The following is a 17,829-nucleotide window of genomic DNA, read 5'->3' on the forward strand; positions in this document are numbered from 1 at the left end:
GCAGGCAGGCATGTAATGTCTCATCAGTTTTTCATGACATGAGGAAAGAGTGCAGGGAAAGAAAAAGAGGGGCAGATCTGTAATTACGAAGCAACACACCAACCCACATTAAAATGACCCATATAGCACAAAAAAATCAAAGTTTGACTCTTTGAAAATGAGAGCAATGAGAGGAAAAGAGACTCTGCAGAAGTGTCCGGCGAATCATGTCAGCAGCAGCTTCCCTCATGAACACGGAGCATCACCCACAAGACAGCAACTAACCGAGAGCAGCCTCACCTTCTTGTCCTTCCTCCACAACCTGAGACAGCAGAAGCTCCAGAAAAACAAATCTCCCACCATGTCAGCGAGAGCCGGCGTCTCTCCTCACTGTTCTAGTTCATTCTACCGACGCAGCCGATTCCCCCACTGTCACAACAAAACACTGGCAGCAGCCAAGCCGGGCAGAGTCAGAGAGCTGCAGGGGGAGGGCAGCCCACGCCTTTGCAGCTGAGCTCATCTCTGAATCAATGTCACCCCCCTCAAACCATAAACACACTCACACACACGCACACCTCCCTTCCTCTTCCCTCTTACTTTTGCAATGACCTCATCGTTTCCTGCTTGGCTCCACCTACTTTTGCACATGCGCCAGCCGGCCGGCTGCTTCCAATGCACACCCCTCCACCTCTACTGCCTGATGTCTTCAAGGATTTCTTCATCCCCCGCTTCTCCCACACTGCCTCCTGCCCTGCAATTTCTTCTTGAAAACAACTTTTTAAATTTGCTTTTTTTGTGTTTGTTATGTCTAAATCCAGCTTGTAACAGTAAAGTAGTTCAAGTGAAAGAGAGGAGCATATGGACATTGGTTGACATAATATGACAAAAGCGAATAAAACTGAAAGAAATTCAGCTCTCAACTGAGGAAGTTGTGAATGTATACACTCTAGAGAAGATGTAGATGTTTTGTAATTGTTGCCTTTCTATACTTAAAGTGGACAGATCAAGATAACGCGTCCTCATCATGACCTGAATACCACTGAGTGTATACCCCGTCCTCACTTAAAGCCAGGACTGGAGGAAAATCTGAGTGTAGATATTAATAGAGGGCTTCACTCTGTACTGCCTGCTGGCTGTCATGATAAGGTGGTGGAGACAGACTGCAGAAAGAGACGGCTGCTAGGCTAAACATGATTAAGTTGCTGTGGGAGTTCTGGAGGCCATACTGCAAAAAAAAAGGAGGGTGAAGGTCGAAAGGCAGACGATACGACTGCAGTTCATTTAGATTTTGAACAGATGCTGTATAAAAAAAAATACACGAGGCTTGAATAATACTTTTAAATCCTGAACAGTAACAGTCAGGACAGCCAGGATCTTAATGTTTGAGACTAACCTTAAAATTGTTTTTGTGTTCAGTCAGTTTTGCTCATATTTTCTAGTATGAGAAAGACTTTATATAACATTAATATGAGTTCTTTAACTCAATAAACAACTGAACTATGGCTTCCTTCCTGTTGCCTCCTGCTTCCCTTTTAAACCTCAGTTAGTCTTTAAATCAAGGTGAAGCAAACTGCGACATTGATATGGTGTCCTGTTGTAGATTTGCAGCTATTTGGCTGCTAAGTTGCATTTTTACATTTTTTAATGGTGAACTTTTGTCTCTAATGGGACTAAAGGACATCCATAATACTGAAAATAAAACACTTGTCCTTTAATTCTGTGTCTAGACATTTGATTATCTACCCTGGGCAGTAGATATGTTTGCATATATATTTTATGGATTTATTTTTACTAAAGGAAGAAGATACATTAATCTGCTTATGAGCACGTAATTTATGAAGTAAAGCTACTTTAAATGAAGACTGTGAGCATGGTCACACGCACGTTTGAGTGGAGCTACAAGAAGAGTTTGACCTGCTCATTTAACTTGAGCACTACCCTTGGTCAAGTACACATGCATGGGAGGGGAATCAAGTTTTTGACTTGGCTTTCACTGAACTGTGTGAACGCTGAAAATATTCTGCAGCTTCTAACTTTGACTGAGGGAGAATTTTTTTCTGTGTTAACATGTAAGTATATGTCTTCAATAACAAAGAAAAAAAAATGAAAATCCCTTTTCTAGAGAAATTGATGTCATCATTACACTTATATTTAGCTACTTCTTCTTCGCTTGATCTGGTATTATCAACTGAAAACAGAATAAACCGTAAAAGAGATGTTAAATGATCAGTTAACTGGATTTGTGAGTTTTTCCTTCTTCTTTTTGGTTTATAAACTTACCAATAGGTCACACCAGGAGATAAAAACCTCTAATTCTATCAAGTTAATGGTAGAATAAAAACTTGCCTCTACCTAAAAACATTATACATTATAAATAGCAAGTTACATTTAGTCATTTCTGCCACCACTAAGGTCAGAGAACAAAAACCAAACAACCCACGTCAACACCTTAGGGGGGATTTCAGCCTGCAGAGGCTGCTGCTTTCGTCAATATTTCCACACAGGAGGAGGAAATGATAAGTGTTTTGATACAGTTACTCAAGGTCACTTCAGGCAAAGAGATCCAACTGAATATGAACCCCTGAGTTTGTGCTCCCAGCGTGAAGTCGTCTTGTTGAAGTGTAATTTAGCTGGATGCTCATCTTTCAGACCTTCTTGAAGTATTAAAATGAAAACACAAGTCTCATTTATCAGTGTTTTGTAATTTAAACAAGTTCCTACAGAGTGAAAAAAAACCAACTATATAATAGAGATGATATCAACAACTGCTGCTCCAAAAAAACATCTTAACAAAAACAATTTCACAATAATAATCACTTTTGTCTGCTTGAACTTAGAGGCCAAACAATAATTAAGCCTTGACAGTAACAACATGCAGATTCCCAGTCATGCACTGCTACAACATACCAGTGGGAAATAATAACAATTTTTGGATCTTGGACTTTCCACTGGTTTAGTCGCCATTTCCCCCAAAAATAAAAAAAGAAACCACCCAGTTTCTCAATTTTAACCACAAGTGTAGATATGAGTGTATCCCAAATGTCAAAGTCTTGGCTTTATACTCAAAGCTGCTGAACAGATTTAGTATGAAAACAAAATGAATACATTATTTCAATGGTTGAATTTAACTTTAATTTAGTTATTTAAACTTGCTAAAGGTTTGTAAAAGATGAGCTAAGTGCTGTATAAATGCTCACACACAAGAGTAAAAGTGAAAACAAGAGTGGGTTGATAGAGGAACAGCACATGATGTAACATCACAACATGTTTTTGGGATTTTCATGAAGGAACGTACAATGCCTCAAAGAAAAAGAAAAAAAAAACAACTCCCAAAGTGTGTGTGAGTTCAGAAGAAACATCTTGGATTTCACCTCCAACTATTTCAGTACATCTTGTGACATGACAGAGCAAAAAGAGTAATAGTGAAACAAAGAAAGTCCCAAAGATTTAACACAGTTCCAGTAAGGCTGAACCTCAAATCATCTGAGTGATTTCTTACAATAACACATTATGGAAATTATCAGCAATGGTGTCAGTGGATGGCAACACACATCTATGTAATCGATTAATTCATATAATGGGACAGCAGCTGCATTGTTGTGTTGTGAAGTGACAATGAATAAAATAAACCATATGGATGTGCTGTCTTTGCAAATGTTTTCATGTTTATTCAGTTTCCTTACCTTTTCTTTCCCACAATATGTGAGGTTTACAACTAAAAAAATATGCGGTTTAAATGATCACATCATTTATTTTTTCTGTGGTTACTTCTAAAGCATTAACCCAAGATGATGCATCTACTTTTTCAGTCGCGTCTTCCACCCATAGTAGTCGTGTTACTCACCTTAAGTGTTTAGTTTCTCATCTACTGTGCAATATCAACAGGGAGGGATTTGCAAGTTTCAAAACCATGGCAACAACCCTTAACACATAAACAAGCCAAACAGAACTGATCTCAGCAACAAGTAAAACAAGTAATGCGAAAAGCGACAACATGGACCCACATGAATCTGGCTTCCACATCATGGAGTCAATCTGAGCTCAAATGAAGAGATAGAGAAGGAAGATGCCATGACAAGTTCAAGCACCAACTTTATTCTGTGCCAAATCAAGACAAAACGCTATCATTTTACATCTTTAGTTCCTGTAAGTGCGTTTAAAATTTAGGAATTTAACCATTCAAATCCGAATTTTGGGCTGCCTGAGGGTGTGGTGGTTAGCAGAATGGCCTTAAAACAAGAGGTTCACTTCTAGGTATATACTTCTAGTCCACTTTATAGTTTACTTAAGTATACTTTAAGTATACTTTTATGAACTTAAAATGTTTTAATGTATTCCAAAGAAGTTTAAGTTAGTATACTTTCTATACTGCTAGTTCATGGTTAGTAGTATACTTGTTATACTTAAACTTATACTCAAACATACTTAATTAAATAAATTTTAAGTGTACTACTTTTTGCTAAGTGGAAACTGAAAGGAATGAGGATGTTTCCAAAATTAATGCAGTTAAGCCGTGACAACCCTTCTGCTTAGAGACAACACCAGTTCCTCCTGCTGCACAGTCACATTCATGACTGGAAATGGAGTTTTGGTGATATCAGTGAACTTAAATTGTTCCAATTTATGTCAAAGACATATTAAGTTAGTAAACTTTCTAGTACCCTTCTAGTTCATGGTCCATAGAATACTTGCTGTAATTATATTCAAACATACTTAATAAAATACATTTCAAGTAAACTACTTTTTGCTAAAGGAATCACAAGTCAATGACTTCTTTGATCTTTGATCTTATACTGTACTTGGATAAAGACATACTATGTATTAGTAGTTTGTGGTAGAGAGAAGTAAAAAGTATACTAAGGTGCAAGCATAAACATTAGTATTAAACTATTAATGTAAGTACAAGTATTAATGGCCCTACTCTTAGACTTTATTTATACTGTTCAGGATCAGTCAAGTTTACTTCACTATCTTAAGTATAAAAACAAAAGTAAACTTCAAGTATACTGCCTCAGTTTTAGTATATGTTAAGTATATTTGTGGTACACTTGAATAAACTACTGTTTGTTCAGGGTCTGAAAAAGCCTGTACTTGTATAGACCAAAAAGGCTCAGACATCTTTGAGTTTGTCTTCCTTCTCACCCTTTTAGCTGACCGCAAACCTTCCACTGAACCACAGACTGTAGCAGCAAAGGAAAGATTAAACAAGGATATCGAACGTTCCACATGGCTCAGTTCCAATCTTCCAGATCTCTATCTTGAGTTGTTGGCAAATTGGTGAGCAGAGTTTAAACTAAATATGGGATTGGCTGGGATTACTGCAGATTCATCAGTCAGGTGGAGATGTGATGAACAGACATAAGAATGGAGGGGTGGAAGGAGAGAAATTCAATTACACCCGTTAACTCAGTGCTCAGCACGTAAATCAGTCTGAGATAGTAAATAACTGAAAAGCACTTCTCTGACTGAATTACTTTACTCAAGGCTGAAGCTGCTGACATAGTAAACTGTCAGTGTTGGTCCACTGAATGAAATAATATAATGTAAGGCAAAATTGTCTGTTACAACAATGGTCCCATCCACTGGGAGTTCTGGTCACTGGGGGAAAAAAAAAAAAGAAAAGAAGCAAATCTAACCATTCATCACAACTATTTTCAACAAGAACACTCAGAATTACAGAATGTTAAAGTGTATTGTATTAAGAAATGTAGCTTGAGCTCAAAACTACTTATTTTACTGTAGTTAAGATATAATGTTGGCTGATGAACTAAAACTGCTGCTACAAAGTTAAGGTCTAACAACTGTTTTTAAATCATAAAAAAGCCCCAAACATAAGTCAAGCTGTACGGTGGACAATGCAGGAGGAGCGACTATGACATTCCATGAAAAGGAAAACAAACTCCTCCTCACTCATATGTGATTGGCAGACCATCTGCCGACTGACTCGTCACTGCATCATGGAGCTGTTTTCACTCCCTGTAGCAGCAGTGTGTTAGGTGCAGCGCCATCAGTGGATTTTAAAAATAGGATTGTGTTTACCTGCAAATCTCCACTGGTGTCAGAGCGACAGCAAGACTGGAAACCTTCACCTTCTTTCTGAGATAGCATCAACGTCCTGGGATGACCTTAGTCTCAAAGACTGCATCTAAAGCCTGACGGATCCCGAATTTGCTAAAGTGCAACTGCAGACAGTCAATCAGTGACTTTGCACAGTAAGTGGAGCAATAAACCACAGGAGAGAAGCAGCAACCACTCCACATAATTCACTTTAGAGTCTCCAACATGTTGCATTACTGAGATTGCACTGGAAAGGGTCAAATCTATCTAAAGGCATTGTAAATGTTAAAACACGGACACACAAAAAAACCCCCACAGACTACAGGTTACGTTCACACTTTAGGCCTTAATGCTGAATTCCAATTTTCTGGTCAAATCTGTTTTTTTGCAAAGCTGTTCATATTAAATTTAAATGTGACCTGTGTGCAGACTGCTGTGTGAATAGCTCATGCTCCTTAAGGTGACCCGCATGCGCAGTTGAACATTAATGGCGTCATGCACAAAACAGTGTTTACAGAAACAAACACGGAGGGAACCAGTTCTGTCATTTACGGGTTTATGTTAAAACAGTTTGTGGTGGCAAATTTTGTGAGCGGGTTCTGTTAAAAAGGATGAAGAGGACAAAGAAATGTAATTTGGCTATGATGTCCCTACTCAGTGCTGCTACATCAACATCAGTACAGAAGAATGAGTGGATGTAGCATCCGAGCTAGGAGTGATGGGATCAGGATTCAAGTGGTTTCACAAAGCTGTAGTACTTCCAAAACTTTAGAATGCCAAGAAAGACCTTTTACATGTCTATCAACACATCGCCTCAAGACTTTGGAGGTGTACCACATCATTCAGGAGACCCATAATCCTGAAAACGTGAGTAGAAGCAGAGCTATACTGGATAGCAACCGGGGCAGGTTACTGCACCTTGGCTAACGTGTTTGGCACTCTGTTTGCTCTAGAGTCCATGACTTTTGTAGAGCTGTGTGCATCATGTCGTCATGCCTGAGTACATTGAACTGCCTCTCGGACAGCAATCTCCAGGAGATTGAATGTGACCTGGCGGTTGAGACTGAAGTCGTCTGGCAAAAGATCAGACGTATCAGATTTAAGATGGTCTGGGTCGCATTTGAAAAAAAAAATCAGACCTGTGTTGTTCATACAATCATGAAAAGATCTGATACAAGTCGCATTGGGGCAAAGAAATTGGATTGGGGTCACATACTTCTGCCTGCAGTCTGAATGTAGCCTAAGAGCCAATAAGCAGTGCAATGAATAATGTCTGTTCATCATGGCTGTGAGACACGATGCTGAATGGATCTCACCTGATGAAAATGTGCCAAAACAGAGTGTTTATGTGCAAAAACGACCTCAGTTTCACACTTAAAGCAGTGTCTCAGGGTGAAGGACTACCAAAAGTTTGGGATTAATTAATGTTAAAAAAAAAAAAGCATGGTTTTTAGAAAGCTTTAGAGGCACTGGAAGGGGAAGTTAGATAATTTTGGAGAAGTGATTTTGTGTCTAAAATTAAGCTATAAAATATAATTGAAGTGCTCATAATTACATAAAAACACAAAGTGAGATAATTTTAGTTTTATTCCACTTCAAAGAAAACTTTAACAGCCACAACAGATCATTAGCCTGTGTTTTATGTGGATCATTTCCTGTCATATGCTCTTCATGCAAAACAGGTAGCTTTCCACAGTCCTCGTTACACATATTTCCTCTCCCGGCTGAAATTATTTTCATATTTTCTGTTACTATGAATGATGCTTGTCATTCTAATTCATGGGAACGGTGATCACAACAAGGTTTCCCAAAAATCAACTCTCAGTTTACCTACTATGAATGAACAAGTATTTCATGATAAAAAAAAAAGAAGCATAAATCAAAGATCTCGCTTCCTCATAAAATGATTAAATACATTATTCAGTATTCAGTTCAATGAGGTTTTTTTTTTTTAATCAGTTTGATAACATTAGTTAAACTTAAATATATGTGATTCTTTCTCTAAATTCAGCAATGGTCAGATACCTTCAAACACATCAGTTTAATAACAGAATAAAAGATCATTTCACGACACAAGAAAAGAGCATGTTTGTGTTTATTGCTTTCTAACAGATGCAATAGGAAAAGGACTTACTGTTGCTAATCATTTGACTGACAGACTTCAGTACACCTAAAAGACCAAGGAGGTTTAACATTCAACCAATGTTTGAACTACAAAAACAGCAGAGAAGTAATTCTGAACATCAAATTATATAATACTGCAGGACACCTGCATCATACAATATTATACCACACAAAGAAGAGATTCAATGAGGAGGTCTCAAACCAACTCTGCTAAATGAATCCTACATGTTTTTACAGGTGAAAAGTTATGACTATGCCTTCATGTAACAGTGCGGGTTGAGCTGGCTCATTAGACACACTGTTGGGAAGGTGTGATGACTGGAGATAAGTGGCGTCCAGAATTTTCTGCTTCAACTTGTCCTGCTCCTGACAACAAAACAGCCTACCATCCTTGTCTGTTCTCATGTCCACACACACAAAAATGAAAAATAGTATCTTCCTGTTTTTACTCTAGAATGGGCACAATACCATAACAACTACAACGGCCGATACATTTAAACTTCAGTTAATAGCCCAGGCGTTATTGCTGAAATAACACTAATTATAATCAAATAATGTCAATAATATAAAACATGTAAAGCAACAACTGTAGCTGGGTTTGTCACAGTAACAATCAAAATCGAAACTTCAATTTGCGCAACCTGAGTATTTATAAAAAAAAACTGACCAAGTGGATAAAACTGAAGTGCAGGGAAGAACACCCAGCAGATGTGTTGTTTTCTACCATGTGTATAGAAGGGTCTGCCAGCCTAAGGTTTTTCTCCTGATAACATCAGAATATAACAGGAGGTTTGTTCAGCGACTGGAGCAGCACTCTTTTCATCCTCAGATATTTACATGAAAACAAACCTGTTTGACTTTCAACTGTGCAGAACTACTTTGTGACAAAGCCACCTTGTCACAGACGCCCACACCCACACCCACCTCCCTGAATGAGTCATGGACAGTTCTATTCCCCGGATTTTCGCCCCCGGGTCCCCGTGTAGGCAAATTACCTGTCAGTGTCAGAAGTGTTAGGGGTGCACACCTAATAGTTTTGCTATTGAGATACGGTCACGGTAAGGGAACTTATCGGGGTGTTTTCTATGTCAGCTGGGGGGTGGGGTTAGTGTCAAACAGAGTCCATGGTTTTCCGACAGTTATACGGACGATGTTGCAATGCGGCATTAACGCCACCTGTGTGACCCACTGAATGCGGCATTATGCCCGTATATTATATGTATGTTTCTGTATGTTTCTAGTGTGGGAAATAGTGATTAAGTTTAAACTTGTTAGGGATTTTTGGATATGTATAACTGTGGGGATTGCAGGAAAAACAGTTATTTGTGGTAATTGGGGAAGTTCCTGTTGGGGTGGGGCTTAGTATTAATAAGAGCTCATTTCAAAGTTGGGTGTGTGGAGAGTTGGAGTACAGATCGAAGCCTATGACGGAGCGTGTGTTGTTTTTAGCAAGAGATCTTTTGGAGGCAAGATCAGTGTAAATATTGTACATATTTTCTCACTGTAAATATTACTGCACTTTGGTAGATTTACTGGGGTTTAATAAACCAGCTCAAACCAAGCCCCGAATGCACCATATTTTAGGGGAACAACCACAAACCCCGACACATACTTATTTTGTCATGCTGCATTTTTGCATTGCACAATGACATGAAGTCACAGTTATATTATGAGCACTGTATATTCAAATGAATCTTGTCTTGTGACTTATTGACAGGTACTATGAATGAATTGAGGGGTTGTTGTTTTTTTGTTTGCTTTTTTTTGTTTTTTAATCACCAAAAAGAATCTGAAAACACACAACTGACAAATTTATAGTCAAACTGAGCAAGCTGGTTCATATGTACATTTTCACTCCATCAATTTGGACGGTTGCCTGCATGTGTTGCTGCATACTGAGGCTGTAATAATGACTTGTCTGAGAGGCGATTTCAGTGGTAGATAAACACCAGCCCATTACAGCTATCAATGCATATAAACACTCACGCACACATAGACTGCCTTGGCTGCGCCTCTCTAACCACTTCAACAGCAATGTTAATCTTCGAAACCAATAAATGACTAAACTGAAAAGAAATAACAAAAATCAATTACTGCTTGATGCAAACTGCTTTCATCTGCAATTGTGCTGTTGCTGACAAGACTACAGGGCTCTAAGACGTATGAAGGCATCATATTTTATTACACTAACCGTCAATATTAATACGTTTTCTCAGGCTTTGAATGTCGGTGATTCAGTTTTGACCCAACAAACAGACACATCACTCCTTTGATGCTTGTTTCTTGTCCTTTCTATAATTCAGCAACACATGTCAGCAGTGGCATAGTCTACTGTTGTTCTGCTTCCTGCTTCTGTGACGACATGTATTGTGCAAACGATCCTCTCCTCCACAACAACAGACCGGACTTTCACTGGTGGTCCGTAAGACAATCCGACAAAGCCGCCAAAGGCATCAGAGTCTGTTACAGGGTGCAGCCAGGTAGGTTTGGCACAGGACCACCCGTCACACTGTAAATGTATGGACTCGAGCATGTGCACAAGTCTGCCTGTTCTGTGTGTCACAGCTCTGGGATGTAACTCGAGTTTTATAACCAAACAAAGCACCAGGGGGGTGATGAGAGATCTGCAGGTCAATCCTCTTACCATGATGAGGCCGGTGGTGATTGGGTCGTTGCAGCCATGGCACAGCTCCCCAAATTTTGCCCAGTAGTCCTTTTTGCAGAAAAGCTGTCCATCTTTTTCATAATACCAGTGGGACAGTGAGGCGCTGCACTCACAACACCTGAGACACAGAAACACACAATATTCACTCACATTATTATAAAATTAGACTTGCACTGATGTAAGATTGAAAAAATTGTAATAAATTGGACATCACATCTTAAAAAATTAAACCAACTATTAATTAACAACGCAACTGAATTTCTCATTATTAAATGTTAATACTTGTATTCTCGTGTGTGAGCAGAATGTGTGTACTTCCCTCCATCACAAGATCAGACCACCAGGAACTTTAAGAACTACAAACCACATTAAGTTGTTTTTGTGTTGACAGAACATCATATAATGCTGGAGTCTGTAAACTGTATTTTAGGTCTACTAATGACAACCTGGAGGACGCAAACTACCATTTTCTTGGTCACAGTAAGCCCCTTTGTGGATGTGTCACATACAGCACCCAACAGATGAACGCGATCACACCAAAACGTTTGAAAAACAGTGTAATGGAAAGAGTGGAACCCAAAGACAACATCAACCAGCATAAATGTGATTGGAGCTGCATCTGCAAACAGTTCACTGCTCACTATATGTCGTCTAAAAGATTATCTCTGAATAATAGTTCACATAACAAACTACCAATTATTTCATGAGGGTTAAGGGAATCAAAATTATTTTAACATTTCCTTAAGCTGATTTACATGGATCGTTTCCATGGGCTAGAGTCATAAGTTCCAAAGTAAATTAGTTCACACAGTTTCATAAAATTTAATCTCAGCTGTCAAAACCATGTTTCACCAGCCCTGAAAACTGATATTGAATGAGAAAAAACAAAATATTCTATTAACTACAACCAAAAGACATCTAATATTTAAATCAATAAATCTATAAGACTTCTTCCATAAGTATTTTAGAACACATTAGGGCTGTGACAATATGCTTTTGTCCCGATTCGATTTGATTCCGATTTTTTGGGTGGCGATTCACTTTAAATTGCGATTCTCACAATTCTTTGATATTGCTGATTTTTGTAGATTAAAAAAAAGATAAATGTGTAAAACTTATTTTTTTGCTCGGCATTTTCTTGATTTCAATTAGGAAAAAACAACACAGTAGCCAGACCATCATTCTGCTGCTATAATGGCCAAGAGGACAAGTAAAAAAAAATTAATAAAAACAACAGGAATGAAATTTTCTTCATAATGAATTTTTTTTATTTGTTTAAAAAAAAATCGATTTTTTTTAACAAAAAAATCCATTTTAAAATTGTGAAGCAAAAGAAATCACGATTTTCGATTCAATTTTCCCACCCCTAGAACACATATTGATCTAGTTCATTTGATTTTTTGATTCATTTACCTATGATCAACAATAACTCATCTAACAAATGTAGCAATATATTTATGTTATACAAGCTTATTTCTACCACTCATCATCTGTAGTGCCACTTTCTTAGCACACTGTAAATAGTATTTGAGCTGCAAGCCGATCATATATGTGGTGTCATGGAGACTGTGGAGACGTGGAGATGTGGACCCAAATGCAGAGAAGGTGCTAAGAATCTTGTTTTAACAAAGAAACAAAGGCAGACAACTACAACACATTGAACCAGCAACTCAAAACTGCAACTGAGGGCTATAAATACACAGAAAACACAACAAGATACAGGTGAATGGATAAACTAAATGAACTCAGGTGAACCAATGAACAGAGACAAGGATAACCCGGAGAAACAACTAAATTACAATAGAAAACACATGAAACTACCACAACATGTGGTGCATTTTTATTGCACCAAAAGATTCTTACATCTATTAGGAAAATTTTAAACATTTGTCAACATAGGTCACCGAAAGATGCCTTAAATATAACATCATAAAACAAATTTGTGAATTTGTTCTCTGTATGAAAATGTGTGCACAGTAGTTCATGTGATATATAAGCATCATTGATTAGTTCAGTTATTAATAAAATTCTTTACATGAAAATACTGTACATCTGTTCAAATAAAATTTCACTTAATCTTAAATTAAAAAAAAAAGAGATATGAATTACACATTTATAAACAAACCTAGCATTACAAAGTCATCATATTTTCTGAAAATAAGCCTGTGAAAATAAGACTTGAACCCATCAACTTTGGCAATTGATCAGCTGGAGTAATCCATTACTAGGTACAGCTGCTGGCAGACATTTGGCTACTGAGCCCAAAACAGAAATTCAGGATCTGTTACCATAATTCAGTCACAATCTGGTCAGTCATCCTGCAGTATCAGATGTCAACAGACTGAATCACACATGACAACGGGACAGTCTGATGAGGAGGATACAGCCAACCAGAGCGTGGAAAAACACAAGTTTCAAGTTTCTCCCCTGATGCTAGTCTGAGATTCCAGATAAAATGGGTGAGTAAAGGATAGTTTACTCACCACTCAAGAGTGTTTTTTTTTAACACAAGTTCAGAAAAAAAGTCAGGTAAAAAAGGCATGTTGGAATGTCTATGCCCATTCAGTAATCGCTCAAATACAAGTACAGACACATATGTAAATACATTAATTAAAATGTGCAATACTCCTCTTGATGCACATGTGAGTTAGTGCACAGTTAACGTAAATGCAAGCATGTGTGTGTGTGTGTGTTTTCTGCCTAGATCTCTGTGTCCAACATCCATGACTAAGTGACTCCAGCTTTCCCTCTTGTCAGCCAGCAGTCTGGCCATGTCTCTGCTCAGGGTTGCTTAAATAACATCTGATTGCTCCAATAGCATTACAAAGAGGCATGAGCACAATAATTCACAACATCCTGCATCTAATCCTATATTTTCATCATTTGAGGCTGATATTCTGACTGTAGCTCTGCTGCCAATCCATTGCTGTCTTGATATGTATGTATATATATTTCTGACTAGTTGCACAAATTTCTTGTTCTTCTTTTCATTTTATTTTATATTAAATGTAACATTGAGTCATCCAGTGCTCTAGCTACTGCACCTTTTGTAGGCTCCACAACTGACACCTTGACTGACCTTGAGGCACAGTCAGACACACACACATACACACTCACACACATGCAGTTTATTTATTAGACAGACACAGATAGTCTCCCGAGAGTCTGCATGCAGTGCTTCCCTGCAGCTCAGCAGATTGTTGCAGAGCTGCTTCGGTATGCAGCCTGTTTGAGTAAAATGGGGGGAGGAGGAGACCTGGAAGTGGGTCAAGGCTTTCAGAAGACGTCCGCAGCACTGAGGCAGCAGCTATCTTGGCTCTTTGCCGTGCGATAACTGCTTTTCAATGCAGAAAGCTTCTGAGGCAAAGTCATGTCTGGGAAGAATGCTCAGACTCGCAAAAGCTGGGAGGATTTTAATGCTATGAGGTTCACAAAAATGTCTCTGGGCAGAGATGGGAGTATAAAAGATATGAGTGAATACATTACAGACTCCCTGATGGAGATGCCAAAATTCCTATCTTCAGGAAAAGAATCTTATCACAGAGGTAAAACAGTTACAACCCAAGACTTTATACAAGCACACAGTAAAAATGAAAGCCTGTTCCAAGATGGCTGTTAGTGTGTTTAACATGTGATTGTGGGCTCAGTTTTGTGTTTCTGTGTGCATATGTGTTGGTGCAAGCTTTGGCACTGATGTTTAAGAGGATTAGCAGTGTTAAAGACTTATTGAAAGCCTTTGCTTGCTCTGATATGATGCTTCAAAATTTTAACGGGATCAAAGCTTGATATTGTGTCGTGGTGGCTGAGCTATGACACTTTCCAGTCTAGACACAAATACACACACACACACACAAAAGGAATTAAAGGAAATGAATATTGCAAGGAAGGAAAAGGAATATTGCAAAAAAAAATCAGACAAAAGAAAAACATGAGTTGAGATTACTTGTAGTAAGACAAAAAAAGGTAATAATATGGAAAATAACATAAAATGGGATGGAAGGAAAATAACAAAGAAATGTACACACAGGCTGCTCAAAAACAAATAACCCCCCCAAAACCACAAAAATCCATCTGGAGTCCCAAGGGCAAGAACTGACCAATGATAGAAGGGCTGAGATAAAGGGAGGAGACTTTGTAAGTCTGCATCTGCCCCCTTCTGTTCAAATCACTGATGGAATTAGCTTAAAGTGTGTGAGGGAGACATAAAATAGTAAAATAGGTCAAAAGGAGGCACTCTTGACCAGGGCACACATTTTTTTTTGCATGATCCGGATTATGAGCTAGATGTAGTTTTGGGAATGGGGTTAATCATACTTGAAAGCAGCAAAATATTTGTACGGCATATTAAACAAGACAAATAAGTCTAGAAAAAAGCTGTAAGAATCATATTAACAATAAAACAGTGGAAATCTTAACTTAAAAACAACTTAAAAACAACAAGTTAGTAAACTATAAAGTTTACTAACTTTATAGTTTACTAACTTGATATTTCTTTGGACTGAACTGGAACATTTTAAACTTAATAAAAGTATACTTAAACTATACTTAAATAAGCTAGTATGTATACTAGAAGTATATAACTAGTACAATGGCAGTATATAGATGAGTGTGCTCTCCACAGCCAAGGCTCAAACCAGTAACCTTCATGCTGCGAGGCCATAGTGCTAACCACCACATCACCATGCAGCCTAAAAACTTAATTTGAATTTGTAAAATTCTAATTTTCATACCCATTTACAGGAACTAAAGTTGTAAATTTATAGTGTTTTGTTTTCATTAGACACAGACTAATTAGTGATTATTGCATATGGAGTTCCTGACCACTACTTCATCTGCTTCATCTAGAACAAATATAACATTTCTTATGTGTCATAAAGAGCTGTGCTCAGAAAAATGTCACTTGCAAATATAAACTGTAGTCCTTACACAAAAATTTTGTTCTGACATGAGATGAAATTTGTTGTGTAAACCTGCAAAGATCCAATCCATGAAAAAAATGATCAGATAAGTCTAATTCTCTGAATATGAGATCTTTATTTGTTCCTTTAACCAAATGCAAAATAGAAAAGTACCAACATTTTTATAGAGATATTTCCCATTTATTACTATGGAATAAATGAAAACGTTTATAGTGCAATCTTCTGCTTTCTGGTGTCCATTAAGGGACAGAAGACAAAACTCAGATTGTGTTTCACAGGATAGTGAGCATAAAGTTATGCAAAATCACTCAGAAACTCTATGTATCATCAATGTCATACTGGTTTTCTTGTAGGTTAAATGAGGGCTGAGACTATTTTTGCAGGAAGCTGGAGTCAATGCCACCAATCATTTGGCGAGAGTACACGTCGCCAGTCCATCACAGAGCCAAAACACAGAGACAAACAACCTCGGGACAATTTAGAATTATCAATTAACCTAACATGTCTGTCTTTGGACAGTGGGACGACGCCAGAGTGCCCGGAGAGAACCCACGCATACATGGGAACACGAGAACATGCAAACTCCACACAGAAAGGCCACCGTTCGAGCACAGCCGAGGCTTCTTGCTGTTACGCCACAGTGCTAGCCACTATGCCACTGTGCAGCACTCCCGATAGTACCAGTAGTTGTGCCTCTATTTAGATTTTGTGCATTCTTTATGAAGCTTACTTATGTTTACAAAAGTACACTTTCAAGTATACAACAAGTACACTCATCTTTATACTGTTATTTTAGTAGGTATATACTTCTTGTCCACATCATAGTTTATTTAAGTATGTTTAAATGATACTTTTATTGACTTAGAAATATTCCAATTTAGTCCAAAGATGTTTTAAGTTAGAACACTTTCTAGTACACTTCTAAATATATAGTCCATCGTGTACTAGCTATAATTAAACTTATACTCAACCATACTTCATAAAATACACTCCAAGTAAACTTTCTTTTTGCTAATGGAGGCATGAGTCAACGACTTTACCTCATACTGTTCTTGGATTAAGCTATAGAATTAGTACTTTATGGCAGAGAGAAGTAAAACGTATACTAAAGTACAAGTATAAGCTTTGGGATTAAACTATAAATATAAGTTAAAATATTAATGCATTTAGTCTTACACTTTTTCAGTATAAGTCAAGTATACTTCAATATACTATTTTCAAGTATAAAAAATGTAGTACAGAAAAAGTACATGTCAAGTATACTGCCTCAGTTTAGGGATATATCAAGTGTACTTAAAGTACGTTTGAATAAACTACTTTTTGCTTAGGGTAAACCTGTGTTAAGATACATTTGTGAAGTCATGTAATTTGTTGAAAAGGTAAAAGGCTTTTCACTGTATGGCCCAGCATTTAAAAGAAGCAGCATATGCCCTCATTTCAGGAGAAAAGGTGTGTAAAATAAATCCAAACCAGAGTGAAGACTCCCACTCATAAACCTTGTTGACCGTCAAGGTCTGATCAGCATTTTATGATGTGTGTGTTGGTGTGTGAGTGGGTGTGTACATATCAACTTTAGGTCATTTAATGACGTGGAAGCTGAGGCGGCTACAGGACATAGGATGGGTTGAGAGGAAACAGTGTGTGTGTTGTGTTGGAGGTGTGGAGTTGGATCATTACTGACTGACAGATGCAAAACTGAAAGATTTACGAGGAGCACAAGCTCTTCAAAACACACACCCACACACATGTGCATCCCTTCATTAATTATTAACTCTTTCACCATCTCCTTGGAGATCAGGAGGACATCCGTCTTGTGTTCTTCTGCACACACAGCAAAAATGCTTCGGATCAATAAACCGATGCTTGGTCTTTTTACTAGAGGAAGGCTGAAAAATCAGACAATGAATGTTGAGTATGTGGAGTCTGAGAGTGACAGAAACAAATGTGTCTGCAGGGAGTAACAGCTGAATGTTCAGCTGTTGGTAGTGTACGCACAGGCTAATGAAGAGAAAGAGCAACCTCTAGGAACGACAGGGGTGTTGGTTTGAGGGATGGTCTTACACACAAAGATGAGGGAAAGTCGAT

At 37.9% G+C, this 17,829-nt stretch overlaps 1 protein-coding gene across 1 annotated transcript in view; it reads right to left on the reverse strand.

The window, feature by feature from the left end:
* The window catches only part of limk1a (LIM domain kinase 1a), a gene marked incomplete at its 5' end in the record, with an annotated part of 48,896 nt that overhangs the window by 12,618 nt on the left and 18,449 nt on the right, over window positions 1-17,829 (reverse strand). Inside the window, one exon of the mRNA XM_079247055.1 lies at window positions 10,805-10,943. Coding sequence (XP_079103181.1) covers window positions 10,805-10,943 — 139 coding nt within the window. The remainder of the gene's footprint in view (window positions 1-10,804; window positions 10,944-17,829) is intronic.

This window comes from Telmatherina bonti (genome assembly GCF_933228915.1).
Source record: "Telmatherina bonti genome assembly, chromosome: 9".
Lineage (NCBI taxonomy): Eukaryota > Metazoa > Chordata > Actinopteri > Atheriniformes > Telmatherinidae > Telmatherina > Telmatherina bonti.